This window comes from Hyaena hyaena, unplaced genomic scaffold (assembly GCF_003009895.1).
Source record: "Hyaena hyaena isolate Hyena2069 unplaced genomic scaffold, ASM300989v1 scaffold_57, whole genome shotgun sequence".
Lineage (NCBI taxonomy): Eukaryota > Metazoa > Chordata > Mammalia > Carnivora > Hyaenidae > Hyaena > Hyaena hyaena.
Genome location: NW_024080690.1, coordinates 1,420,236 through 1,433,899, shown reverse-complemented (window position 1 = coordinate 1,433,899; position 13,664 = coordinate 1,420,236). Strand labels below are relative to the sequence as shown.

Below are 13,664 nucleotides of genomic sequence, written 5' to 3'. Positions count from 1 at the left end.
TATTTCCTTGTGGTTTTAATTTGTATTTCCACAATTGCAGGTCATGTTCAACATCTTTCAAACATCAGTGAAGTGTTTGACCAAGTCTTGGCCCACTTATTAATTTGAGTTGTTTTCTTACTGTTGAGTTTCGAGAGTTCTTCCCATTATCTGGATATCTTTCATCAGTTATATGCTTTGTAAATATTTTTTCCCAGTCTAGAGTTTACCATTTTATTTCACGGCATCTCATGTTGAGCAAAAGTTTTACTTGTTATTAAAGAGTATAATTTATCAACCTTTCTTTTATGAATTATGCTATTGGTGTTCTGTCTAAGAACTCTTTGCTTAAATCCAGGACATAAAGATTTCCTCCTATGTTTTTTTTCTTCTAGGAGATTTATAATTATGTCTTATATTCAAATCTGTACTCCATTTTGAGTTTATTTTTGTATAAGATGTAAGGTTCATGTACCATACATATGTGTTCCTAGTCTATGACTTAATAACTTTATTGGGTTTTCCTCCATGTTTATCTGTTTTCTTTTTCAATGATTTTTACTCTTATTTTTATTATATCCTTTCTTCTAATAACTTCAAGCTTAATTTGCTCTTCTTTTTCTGAATTCTGAAAAGCTTAGATCTAGAAGTTTCTATCATTGACTTTACACCTATCTTCCTTTCTAGTAAAGTAACTTAAAACTATAAATTTCCCTCTAAACACAGCTTTACCTACATCCAGAAATTTTTGGTATGCTATATTTTTGTTATCATTCAGTGCAAAATATTTCAAAACTCTCCTTATGATTTTCCTTCTCTGACATTAGGAGTTAATTGGAAGTGTGTTGTTTAATTTCCAAGCATCTGGGATTTTTTACTGATCTTGTTTTTTGGGATCTTGATTTAATAACCATTGTGGTCAGAAATTTGCTTTTTATTCCAGCATCTGGTATATCTTGGTAACCACAGGATTGGCTCCTGAAAAGAATATGTATTCTACAGTTGTTGGGCAGAAGGTTCTATAAATATTAATTTGATCAAATTGGTTGAGAGTGTCTTTCAGATCTTTTGTATCTTTCCTTTTTGTACCATTTACTGGAAAAGGGTGTTAAATACTTCAAATGTAATTGTGGTTTATCTGTTTTTCCCTTTAGTTTGAATTTTTTTCAGGTATTTAAAGTTGTTACTAGGTATATGTATATATTTTATATTGCTCTATCTTCCTGATGAATTAATCCTTGTATCATTATAAAATGTTCTTCTTTGTCTCTAGTAGTACCTTTTGCCTTGAAGTCTACTTTTCCTATTATTAATATAGCCACACCAGGTTTCTTATTCCTTTCCCCTCTTATATTTTACATACATGGCTTTGATTTAAGGGTATCCTTTTTATAAGTAGCATATAGTCGGGTCTTGCTTTTTCATCCATTCTGAGATGTCTACCTCTTAGCTGAAGTAAGCAACCAATTTTTAATATCCATTTATGCTGCTGTGTTCCCTGTTTACCCACTGCATGGTTCTCCCCGGGGTACACCCTCCACGTTGTGCCCACCCATCCTGCCTGTGATGGACCCCTGGGATGCCTCCAACTCCCCGATCAAAAATACTATTGCCATGAACATCACTGTACAGTCTCCTTAGCTGGCTGAGATTCTAAATTTGACTAAGGATTGCCAGATTTAATAGTATGTCCACGTGGTGGCGGGAATGATCCAGAAGGGAGAGAAAAACAGATGATGAGGAAAGAGGAAAGAGTGGGGAGACTTACTGCAGTCAAATGCTTGAGACAGTGAGAGGGTCTGGGACCCACTTTGCACGCGGAAGGGTTTGCCTTGACCAGGAGCCAGGACAGCTGGCTCCCAGAGAAGGAGGGAAAGTGGATGTTTGGGCCAATACAGACGGGTAGATGTGGGAGTGGGAGCTTGGAGAAGTTTTCTTCTGTGGCTTCCCCGTTTTCTCAGTGATGTAGGAAGCAACCTGAGAGTAAGGATGGGGGAGGAGGCACTGGGAATTTAAAGAGAAGGAAGCTATGAAATAGTTATCCTGGAGATTGGGCGCATGCATGGACCAAGGCAACAGAGCCTGATTGCTGGGCACCTTTGCAGGGTGCTGGGCCACCCTCAGTGAGAGCCAGCAGTGCTCATGGGAGAGGCCCAGGATGGGGTAGCCCTGCACAGGGCTCAGGGTGCTCCTGTTGGCGGTATTCCATGTCTGTGGGCACAGAGCGAGCAATGCAGGGAGGCTCGCAGCACTCACCCTGCAATGGGAGCAAGCAAGCAGCTATGAGATCATCATGGGCTTACTGTTTCACTTTGCAGGAGGCCAGGGGAGGCCAGGGCTGGTGACAGCGCTGTGGGTGGGGATCATGCTTCCCGTTTCTGTGGAAAGTTCTAGAATTGTGTGAGCATGCTGCTCAGCAAGGTGGAGGTGCTCAGCGCTGTTTAGTCCGTAGCTTTATTATGTGTTGTAAAAGTGACACATGGCATAGCAAAGGATATTAGAAAAATGTTTTAAAAACTCATAAATAAAAAATTAAAGATCACCTGAAATTTACCCCCTTTCCCCCCCACTGCAAAGGTAACCATGGTTAATTAACATTTTGGTGTGTTATTATTGAAGGATAGGTCTGGCCCCTGCCCTATATGGGCCCTTGAGATCTGACCTATCAGATGTGAATGACATCCTCACACCAATGCAGCCAATCAGTGCATGTTAGGCTAGATGGGCCACAAGGGGTGACCTCCCGATTCCTGGGGGAAATCAAGGATGGCAGCATGGAGGAGGTGGTCCAGGAATTGGGTCTTGAAGGCTGAGGGTCCTTTGAGCTTGTCTTGCTGTCTTTTTTCCTCCCATCTCCTCTTCCTCCCATCTCTAGGATCAGACCAGCTCCCGCTCCCCCTCCATCCCACATATGGCTGAGGGGGTAGACATGCTCCAGGTGAGGCAAATGGGGAGAGCCTTCTCTATGTGAGGAGCAGAGCAGCCATGAGACACAGCTCCTGAGTATGTCATTCCACCATTGGCCCTCCCTTTGTGCAGTGCACACAGCCTGTGGGCCATACCTGGGAGTCATGTAAGGAGAGTCCCTCCACCCCTACTTTAGCCCATGGCCTGGTGCCCACATTGGAGCAAGAGGAGGAGCAGGGGCACTTGCTCCACCCTCCCGGGTCTGTGTCTCCTTCCAGACAGCAGCGACAGTGAGCTGGAGCTGTCTACAGTGCGCCACCAGCCAGAGGGACTGGACCAGCTGCAGGCACAGACCAAGTTCACCAAGAAGGAGCTACAGTCCCTCTACAGGGGCTTCAAGAACGTGAGTGCTCCCCATCCCCTTGGGAGAGGCCCTGACCCACCTAGCCGTCCTGTCCCAGGCTCAGGCAGGAAGGACCCTGACCCGGGGAGATCTAAAAACCTCCAAGGCACAGCAAATATCCCAGGGGCCTTTATGGGTCTCGGGTTTTGTGGGAGAGCTGTCTGGGGGTGGGCCAAGTCCTGGAATCAGTATTCTGAAGGCATCATCTTCCATTCTGTGTGTCTCCGATGCTGGCATAGGGGAGGAGCATATGGAGGGACCGACTTGGCATGAAGGGACAACCCGCCACCCGCCCACTCACCCCCTCCTGCATCACTGGGCCCCACCGCCAGGCTTTTCCCAGCTCAGTAGAGCCCAGCAGTATCTCAAGCAGCAGGTATCCCCAGAGGGAGGAGCAAGGCCAGGCCCTCTGGAATTTGGGGTGGGACACTAGGGATGGCTGAGGCCACTGAGGGGGTGACTTCCTGCTGCAGGAGTGTCCCACGGGCCTGGTGGATGAAGACACCTTCAAACTCATTTACTCGCAGTTCTTCCCTCAGGGAGGTGAGTGTGAGGCCCGGCACCCTGGCTCTTCCCAGCCCCCCTCCCCATGGCAACTCTACAAACAGTGGGTGTCACTTTTAAAGGGGGAGGGATCCTCGCCTCCCCTTTGCCTGCCAGAGGCACTGCAGCCAGGAGGCCTTCCTGGCGACACACCCCAGCCCTCGCCCTTGCTCTCCCCAGATGCCACCACTTATGCACACTTCCTCTTCAACGCCTTCGACGCCGATGGGAACGGGGCCATCCGCTTTGAGGTAGGTCCCCATTGCCCCAGTAGCCCACGGGGGAGGGGGGCGGGGCAGGGTGTTGCCTCCTAGGGTGCCACCCTCCCAGGCCTTTCGGTGGCCCAAACATGATCCCGGGTGTAAACGATCCAGTGTGTCATCCAGAAAATGAGCAGACTGTGCTCAGGTGGCCCTGGGCCTAAGTGAGGTTAGGGACAGTCTGGTCACCCTATTCTCACTCATCCTTTGTTCCCATTCCAGCGCTGCCAAGCCAAGGGACCTTCTCAGACACCTGCAATGTGAATTTGCATTTGAAAAGAGGCTGAGGATTAACTCAGGGGTCTGCACTAATGGCTAATGGCCGGGTTTCAGGCACCCAGCCCCAGAATTTACCCCTTGCCCAAAAAACAGGGGGAGCACCCAGCCTGAGCCGAGGGAAGCGAGGTGTGCCTGCCTCACACACCTGCCCCCCAGGAAGGCCTTGCAGTGGGCTCCACCGAGGCCGGCCACACGGGACCATTTGAGAGAGGCCCGGTCCACAGAGCCCAGGCCCCTAAAAATAGCTGCAGGCGAAAAGCTGAAACCTCTTTGGAGAGGAGAACCTTGCTGAGAGCCGGGCCTGATCGATAACCACCCTGCTCGGTTTCCAGGGCCAAGGACAGCTGACAGGAAAGCAGAGGAATGAGCAGGCCGGGCTCAGAAAGCCCCTGGACGAGCCGGGGTGTAATAATAACCTGTCGGTAATGCCGCTCAGTTTATTTTTATGCTGCCAGTCGGCCGGCACACTGACACAGGGGCAGACCGGGTGGGGCGGCCCCAGGCCACAGCCTTGCCCTGTGACCGCAGGCGCCCCACCCCCTCTAGGCCACCTCCTTGGGGCTAGTGCCTGTGTAAACCTACAGTGCCGTCATTTTTTATTTTCAAGCAATACCTGCCCACAGAAAAAAACCCCAGCATTACGAAGGTACACAGGAGAAATTGATCATCCTCCCCAGCCTCCCATGACCAGTCACTTGTGTATCCTTGAAGGGGCACCTGAGAGTTCTGGGAATAAAACGTGAGAAAGCACTCATGTAATGGACCCAAGCAGGGCTTTGTGAGATAGTTTTTCTCATTCGGAAATCAGGTGATCAAACAGCTCACCAGGGGCCCAGTGAGGGGTGGGTGGTGGGAAGGTCTCCATCACCCTCCCTCCCATCGCGTTTGCTCTCGACCCCCTAAGGGAAGGGTCTTGTGGCCCCTTTAAGGAGGTAGGTGGTGGGTCATTGTGGGGTGTGCTGTTGGCAGCTGGGCTGGGGCACTGGTGCTGAAGCCCCTCTGTCAGGCACCTTCTCAGGAGGTCCTGCGTCACTGACATCCTCCGGTGCCGCATCACTGACGTCCTCCGGGGCCTTCCGCCTGCTTCTCTGCCGTGAGATCCCGTCCTCCAGTTTCGTATTGGAGTGTTTACTTACCTTAAGGACCTTCTTGACTAAAGTGTTCTGCTCTAGGAAAGCTTTTTCAGGAAGAGAGGAGGGCTCTTGTGTCCCCAGGGACCTTCCAATCAGCAGAGCCTAGTCCTGGGTGCCCTTGGCTGGAAGGATCTTGAGAGGTGGGAGTGACTCTCATCCCCCCTCACTGCGTCATACTGAATCTTTCAATGTGCCCTTAAAACAGAAAGTCAGGGGGAGCCTTGGGGGCTCAGTCGGTTAAGCCTCTGACTCTTGGTTCCTGCTCAGGTCATGATCTCACAGTTTTGTGAGTTCAAGCCCCGCATCAGGTTCCCTGCTGACAGTGCAGAGCCTGCTTGGGAGTCTCTCTCTCTCTCTCTCTCTCTCTCTCTGTCCCTCTGACTCACTCTCTGTTTCTCTCTGTCTCTCTCAAAATAAATAAATAAACTTAAAAAAAATAGAAAACAGAAAGTCAGGTCAGCTTATTGATATTTTTAATGATCCCAATCCTTTTTTTAAAAATATTTTTGAGAGACAAGACACCTATTAATTAAAGTTTATCAATATGATAAAATCTGTAACTTCCTTACCTCCACCAAAAAGAGTACCAGGAAACGAAACACACAAGCAAACCTCATCCTGGCCAAGCGGGAGCAGTGGCCCTGCCTCCCACATCAGGGTCTGCCCGCTGCTCTGTTCCTCTTGGATCCTCTGAGATTTACCCACAGGAGGGAGCCTGGCGTTGGCCTCCTCGCCCAGGCAGAGGTCATGTGCATACATCACGAGGGGCCACCACCGTCTGTGCCTCCAAGGCCTTTTTCATTCAACCCACTTGTGTACCAGCACGCGGCTGCTCCTTTGGACAGTTAGGGCCAGTTGTGTGTCTGGAGGAAGGTGCGGCTGCGTCTCCCTTATCTCCCCCTGCAGTAACCCACTCCCTGTGCCATTTGTTGGCCAAGCCACCTGCGACCGCTGTAACCAGAGTTATAGTTACTAGCTCATGCCTGCACCCCTGTAATCCTACCCTCTGGCTGAGCCCCTGCTATGTGCGCTACTGGATACCCCTCGTGTGCACCCAAGGTGTCTTAGCCTGGAAACCGAGGCCTCTGCGTGTCACTGTGCCACTGTGGAGACCCTCAGCTCCCGGCACTCAGCCTCAGGGACAGCCTCAGAGCAGGAGCCACAGATGTGATGGGCGTCGTATGCCACGGAGTTAAGATCAAGGAGTTAGAACCGGTGATGGTTCCGCATGAGATTGTGCTGTGTGGGGCTGGAAATTAATAAATGTTTATTTATGTTGCGTGTGTGAGAGAGAGAGAGCGCAAGTGGGAGAGGGGCAGAGAGAGGGAGAGAGAGGATCCCAAGCAGGCTCCACACTGTCAGCGCTGAGCCCTGTGCGGCGCTCCATCCCATGAACCGTGAGATCATGACCAGAGCCGAGATCAAGAGTCAGAGGCTTAACCCACTGAGCTCCCTGGGCGCCCTGGGGCTGGAAATTTAGAACGATGACGTTACTCCAACGTGCACTGGCCGGACATGAGGTCACCTGTGTGTTGTGGAGGAGGGATGGTCTCCCGGAGGGCATTCCCACTCATCTCCCTGTGGGTACCGTCACCACTGCTCTACCCACACACTTAGGGACACCGAACGGAGACATTCCTCAGTTGTGGGGTTGTGGCTGAGGAGGCCTTCTACACCGCAGGCCTGGGTGTGTGCAGACAAGACTGGAGGACAGTGTTGCCAGCGCCCTCCTGTGGCCCGCACTAGAATGGGGCCCTGTGCAGGACGTGCCATTCCCTGCTGCCTCCAGTGGGACTCCGCGCCCTCACCTCCCACTGGAAAAGCCTGTCAGACCCCAGTGACGTGATTTCAGGGATGCTTTGGCTCCTCACTAAGTCATGCGCTAGCCTCAGTGATTATTCCCCAAACCTGGGCATGTAAGAACTATTGCCTTTCTCCTTAAACGTTTTCAATTTCTTCACTTATACACACCAGGCTTTGAGAGTCCAGTAGATTTACGGGGTGTGTTCTGGAAAAACAGCTGTCAAGCACCCACCCACACCCCTGAGAGGCTTTAGACACCTTCTGCTGCTTTAGAGGATTGGCACCATTTCTTTCTATGTCTCCCCGTAGTACGCTTGTTGCTGTTTCCTGGCTGCCCAGTTAAAAAAAAATTTTTTTTATTATTATTATTTATTCTTGAGAGAGAGAGAGAGCGCAAGTGGAGAAGGGGCAGAGAGAGAGGGAGACACAGAATGTGAGGCAGGCTCCAGGCTCTGAGCTGTCAGCACAGAGCCCAACGCGGGGCTCAAACCCACAAACCATGAGATCATGACTTGAGCCGAAGTCGGATGTTTAACTGACTCAGCCACCCAGGTGCCCCACTGGCTGCCCAGCTTTAGACCGCTCAATCTCTGCTGTGGGGATGAGGAGCTGGGTCTCCCATGCACAAACACCTTTCCCATCCCTTGGCTTTCCAGAATGTTAGGATTTAGGTGGGACAAAGACTGTGGTGACTCTGAGGACGTGAATCTGATGCCCGGTTCAGCCTTCTGGTGAATAGATTATGTTTTTCTTTTCCACACATTCTTCTTTTGCCTCCAGTAAACAGTGGTCCTGGTTTTTCAGTTGCCTGGGGTCTGGGGTCTGTGACCTCACCATTAATTCAACTCCAGGCATCCTCCAGTCTCCAGAGGGGCCCCCCAGCCTCCGAGTGGCTCCACCTCGTCCCCTTTCCCCCAAGTTGGGTCTCCTGGTTCTGGAACTCTTCATCTCCCTCTCCCTTGCTTTATTCTGTCTTCTCAAGGGCACAGCTTCCAGCAGCTTCCTAGGAAAGCTATGTGAGACGTAACTTTTGAGCCTGTGGATGTCTGGAAGCATCTTCATTCTGTTGTCCCTCTTGCTCGATACACTGTATAGGAGCAAAGCTAGCGGGGAGTTGCCCTCCTTCCCAGTGGTGGTGGCCTCACTTCTTGCCTGCAGTGTTGCTTCCAGAGGCAAAACCCGCCCGACCCTGACCCTGTGTACAGGATCTTGTCCATTTCGTTCTGTTTTTCTCTCTGGAAGCTTGTAAGACCCTCTTCCTTCACCCAGTTTACTGAAATGCCATCAAGACCTGTACCCACGGGCAACACCGTGGGCTGTTTCCATGCACACGTGTGTCATGTGCTCGGCCTCGGCAGGGCCTGGACACTCCCGCCTTCCGTTCTGGGGAGTCCTTTGTCTTCTCTAACCTGCTCTCCTCCATTTCCTCAGTTCTCCTGGGAACTCCTGGCGCGCAGGCCTTGACTCCTCTCTGGTGGACCTCTCGTTCTCTTTTCTGTCTTCTAGCTCTTTTGCCTTTTCACGCGACTTCATGGAAGATTCTGCTTGCTCCTCCAAACCTTCTTCCGAGTCTGTCATTTGGCTTTCCTATTTTTAGTTCCCAAGAGCTCTTTCTCGTTGTCAATTATTCCTGTTCTTACTTTAGGGGTGCCAGATTTCCAGCCCTCACTTCTAGTAACTTTTGTTGCATTTTTAACTCCTGGAATACTTTTTGTTTCTTCCAAATTGCTTTTCTCTGTTCCCCTTAGCCTCTCTTTCTCGTGGTACAGGCCTCTTCAGGTATAGAAGATCTAATGTTTGAATGGTAACTGCCCCCTCCTCCCCCGCATCTGCCATCCTCCACTTCCTGTTCCGGGATAGCCCTTCTCTGCTCCCTTCTTTCAAAATAACCTGGAAGGACCCTGTGAGGCAGAGAAGGCTCGACCTGCAAGCCTTCTGGGAAATGGAAGGAAGGGTTTGCTTTCCACCAACTGTCAGGAGCAGTTGGAGTTTTCTCACAGAAGCCACTGGAACGTTCATGTCTTATAACATGGTAATAAATTATCTGTCACACGTCATAGGTGATTGCAGCACATAAGTATGTCATGACCCCAAAGCTGAGCACTGTTAGTTTAGCTTTTGAGCCATAAGTTTTCTCTTTTAAAAATTTTTTTTTTTAACATTTATTTATTTTTGAGAGACAGAGACAGAGTGTGAGCCTGGGAGGGGGAGAGAGAGAGAGGGAGACACAGAATCCGAAGCAGGCTTCAGGCTCTGAGCTGTCCACACAGAGCCCAAAGCTGGGCTGGAACTAATGAGCTGTGAGATCATGACCTGAGCCAAAGTCAGATGCTTAATTGACTGAGCCACCCAGGTGCCCCTAACCCATAAGTCTTCAAGCATCTTGACATGCAGATACTTGGTAAACTAAAAGTAGAACATTCCCCTTTTTTAAAAGAGCACTCCCAGATCTTCTCTTTCAGTAGCCATGCATTAAGTGGGTCTAAGACACCATGTATTTGAATATCTTTGAGAAGATAAGCACCAGCCACCATGCCATCCTCACAACACACACACACACACACACACACACACACACACACGCAGACTCTCACACTATGTTTACCTAATGGACATCATCTGCCTGCTCTGTAATGAAGGCTCCTTACCTATAGAGGTGTGAAGGCACACAGCAGATTAGAAATAAAATCCTCACCCTCCCCTCCCTCCACAGGACTTTGTGGTTGGCCTCTCCATCCTCCTGCGAGGAACAGTCCACGAGAAGCTCAAGTGGGCCTTTAATCTCTATGACATTAATAAGGATGGCTACATCACCAAAGAGGTACGGGCCAGTTGAGGGTCGTGGCCGTCTGGCCCTCTTCCTCTCTACTGCTCCACACCCCCAGCCTCTTTCCTCCACTCTCCTGCTCCCCTGGCTGTCCTGTCTCCCTTTCCTGTTCAAAGACATGGCTCGCAGCTCAGCCCTGGAGGGGACTGAAGACCTGGGTGCGGCGGGGTGCAGGGAGCTGGTGTGCCCCTCACCAGTTCAACAAGTATTCTCAGATCGTTCTTTCTCACAGGGAGGTCCTGAGGGACACACAGGTGGAGAAGCTAGGGACGGGGAGGTAGGAGGGGTGGGCCTTGGCTCCCCCCAGTCAAGGGGGCAGTGTGGACCCTTAAGGCAGGTGGGCGCCCTCACCACCCAAATCTACACCCCGGTTTTGTTTTGCCCAAACATTTTTTTTTTTTTTTTTTTTTACGAGAAACAGTCACTCCAATTTCAAACTTGGGAGACAGGACACCAAAATCTGTCTCAAGCTTCTGGAGAATCAGAGGCTTGCACTGAACAGACGAGATAGGGGTGAGCTCATCTCTCTCCAGCTGGAATACCCTGACCGCTCACGCACTGCTACCCTGGCTGTGCCCTCTGCCCTCTGGGGCAGCCCCTCCCCTTGGGCCCTGGTACACCCCTTACATCCTTGCAGCCAGGCTCATGCCTGCGCCTCTGGCCCCTCTCCAGGAGATGCTGGCCATCATGAAGTCCATCTATGACATGATGGGCCGCCACACCTACCCAATCCTACGAGAGGATGCACCTCTGGAGCATGTGGAGAGGTTCTTCCAGGTGAGTGCACCAGCCCTGGGCCTGGAGGGGCAGGGCAGCCAGAGAAGGGAGGGGCTCCTCCTCTTAGGACAGCCCTGAGCAAGCCACTCCCCTCTCTGAGCCCCACTCCCCCACGAGGAGGGTAAATTGGCACACACACACACACCCCATCCACTGAACCTCATCTCAAGGCAAGCCAGGGCTTGTAGATTGCAGAGTGGCTGACATACCAGCCCAGTGTTCTGGTGCCTTCCAAGAGCTCTCCCAGCTCCTCCAGAAAACCTCTGTGAGAGTGGGGTTGTGGTGCCTTTGTTCTGTGTCCGTGAGGACTAAAGGTGCAGAAGCTTCCACCTCCCATTGGCTGGTGGCCCATCCTGTGCCTCAGTTGCTCCATCTGCCCTGGCTGGCTGCCAGGGAGGTAAGGGGGTCAGATGAGCCTGGGGAGGCGTTCTGGGAAGTGTAAGCCTGAGAAAGCTGCTAGGAAGTGGCTGGGTGTGGGGAACAGACTGTGGAGATGCCGGAGAGGGCAGCTGTGCCACAAAGTAGCCAGGGAGGGCACATGACGTGGCCTGGATCCAGGGTAGGAGATAGATGGGACAGGCTGGGATGGAGGTGACCCACAGACTCACTGAGGGCATGGATTGGGTTACAGAAAATGGACCGGAATCAGGATGGCGTGGTGACCATTGATGAGTTCCTGGAGACCTGTCAGAAGGTAGGTGGCCTCAGGAGCTGAGGACACCCAGGGTCCTGCCCCAGCCAGTCCCTGAGCTCCTCCCGACCTCCAGACCCCACGTTCACACTTGTGTCTGGGCCCATCCCTTTGCCACCTGCTCCGTGCCAGCCCACAGCCCATGGGCTCCCCATCCCTTAGATGGCCTTATAGTACCTCTATCCGAGGGGACAGATGTGGGCCGACAGGAGGATGATTGGGCCCTTGACCCTCAGGACAGGGTCACGCTGTCACAAAGGCACCTGGAGCCTCCCCCGGCATCGCCGGCGACCTTGCTCTGCAGAGCACCCTTGTGCATGACCGGGAGCAGGACATGTGGCTCTACCAGGCTCGGCCATCTGCGTCACTCCAGGGTGGCCTCTCAGGTGCCCCCAGCCATCATCTGAGTAGAGCTGGGGAACTGTGTCCATCGGTGAGACAGCAGCCCCCCCAGACGGGCTTGCAGTCAGGTCGTGGGGCTGAAGACAGCTGTGCCTGACCAGCTGCCCCTTCACCCAGTGAGACAGAGTGGTCACCGCAGGGTTCCGAGTCCCTGGTGAGAGTCTGCTCTAGGCAGGACCAACTCGGGCGCTGTCCCGCCCTGCCCGCCCAGGGTCGGACCAGGTCTGTCTCATCCTTCTCTCTCCACACAGGACGAGAACATCATGAGCTCCATGCAGCTATTTGAGAACGTCATCTAGGACATGTCGGCGGGGAGGGGTCCTAGAGTGGCCACTGCCGCCTCTGCCCCCAAAGAAACCTCAGTCCTGCCAGGAGCAGCCTCCATGAGAAACTTTTTTCTAATATATTTGAAAAAGTGAACAGTTTGCTCTGGACACACACACAGACACACACACAGCCCATGCCTCTGGGCTGCTGGGGGGTGGGCAGAGGTCCGGGAGGGGCTGAGTCTGGCTGGGAGCTGGATGGATCCGCACACCCGGGCCAGCCCCTGCCCCAGGCCAGCGGGGGCGGGGGGGGGGGGGGGGGCCGCCTCTGGACTGGGCACTGAAAGGGCAGTGTCTGCGGGCTGCTGGCCACAGGTGCTGCCAGGAAAAGTGCTCAAGATCCCCTACCGAGGAGGCTCCGGTCTCCAAAGGCCCCTCTGGTGTGAGCCCCCTCGCCCCTCCCTCCTACCCCCCTTCTTTCCCACCATACATGGGCCGGGTTCCGGGGGCTACTCTGGCCTTCCTGTCCCCCAGCCACTCCCTGCCCACTGACTACACTCCCGGGACGCTCGTCACCACAGGACGATCGAAGGGGCAGGAGGATCAAGGGAGCTGGGATTCGGAAAGAGGTGGTGATGGAGACAGAATGTGCTGTTTCCTGGAGACACTTCCCTGGGGTCTCAGGATGCCTGCCACTCCACCGAGCTGGGCACGCTCCGGGGATAAGGGGCCACTGGACTCTCTTCTGTCTGTCCTGGGAAGGGGGCTTTCCCAGCTCGGGGCTTGGGTTTCTTGGTGGAGAATCTCAGGGATTGTCTGCTGAGTCCACTGAAATGGAAGCAGCTTTCCCTTACCCCAGTCCTAGCTCAGTAGGTATGAAGTGGGTGGGGCTGCCCATACCCCTCAGCACTAGTGGGTTCAACTCCAAGGTCATAATAGGTCCTGAGAAGAGGTGACAAGGACCAGGAGTTGGGAGCCAGGGAGCCCAGGTGAGAGAACAGGCCTTAGAAGGGGCCTCTCCCTCCTTTCCTGTCTGCCTCTGTCTCCCTCGGCCCCCAGCTTGGATGAGCCCCCCACTACCACTTCCTGGTTGGAGGCCTGGAGCTGTGTGGCCATGCCTCCACACACAGGCTCACCCAGCACCCCCCAGCTCCATACCAAAAGCACAAGCATCCAGAGCGGCTCAAGTTGCAGCCTATAAGGAGGGCCAGGGACACTCCGCTTTTCCAAGATCACAGCCCCATAGTGGGCTGAGGCTGGGTTGCAACGGCCGCAACACAGGCGGCCCTGAGGAAGAAGTATGGGGGTCAGTTCTGTGCCTCAGAGCGGTGGGGCAAAGCCCATCCCTGGCCCAGTCCACCAACATTCAAAAGCACAAACCCCAAGGTCTCTCC

General features: G+C 52.7%; 1 protein-coding gene across 1 annotated transcript in view; it reads left to right on the top strand.

Annotated features, from left to right (window-relative positions):
• Window positions 1-12,424, top strand: part of KCNIP3 (potassium voltage-gated channel interacting protein 3) — an 86,073-nt gene extending 73,649 nt beyond the window's left edge. The window contains exons 3-9 of the mRNA XM_039231741.1: window positions 3,165-3,289; window positions 3,763-3,832; window positions 4,013-4,083; window positions 10,021-10,128; window positions 10,807-10,911; window positions 11,543-11,605; window positions 12,256-12,424. Of these exons, the coding sequence (XP_039087672.1) occupies window positions 3,165-3,289; window positions 3,763-3,832; window positions 4,013-4,083; window positions 10,021-10,128; window positions 10,807-10,911; window positions 11,543-11,605; window positions 12,256-12,303 (590 nt within the window). The 3' untranslated portion in view covers window positions 12,304-12,424. The remainder of the gene's footprint in view (window positions 1-3,164; window positions 3,290-3,762; window positions 3,833-4,012; window positions 4,084-10,020; window positions 10,129-10,806; window positions 10,912-11,542; window positions 11,606-12,255) is intronic.
• Window positions 12,425-13,664: the final 1,240 nt, after the last annotated feature.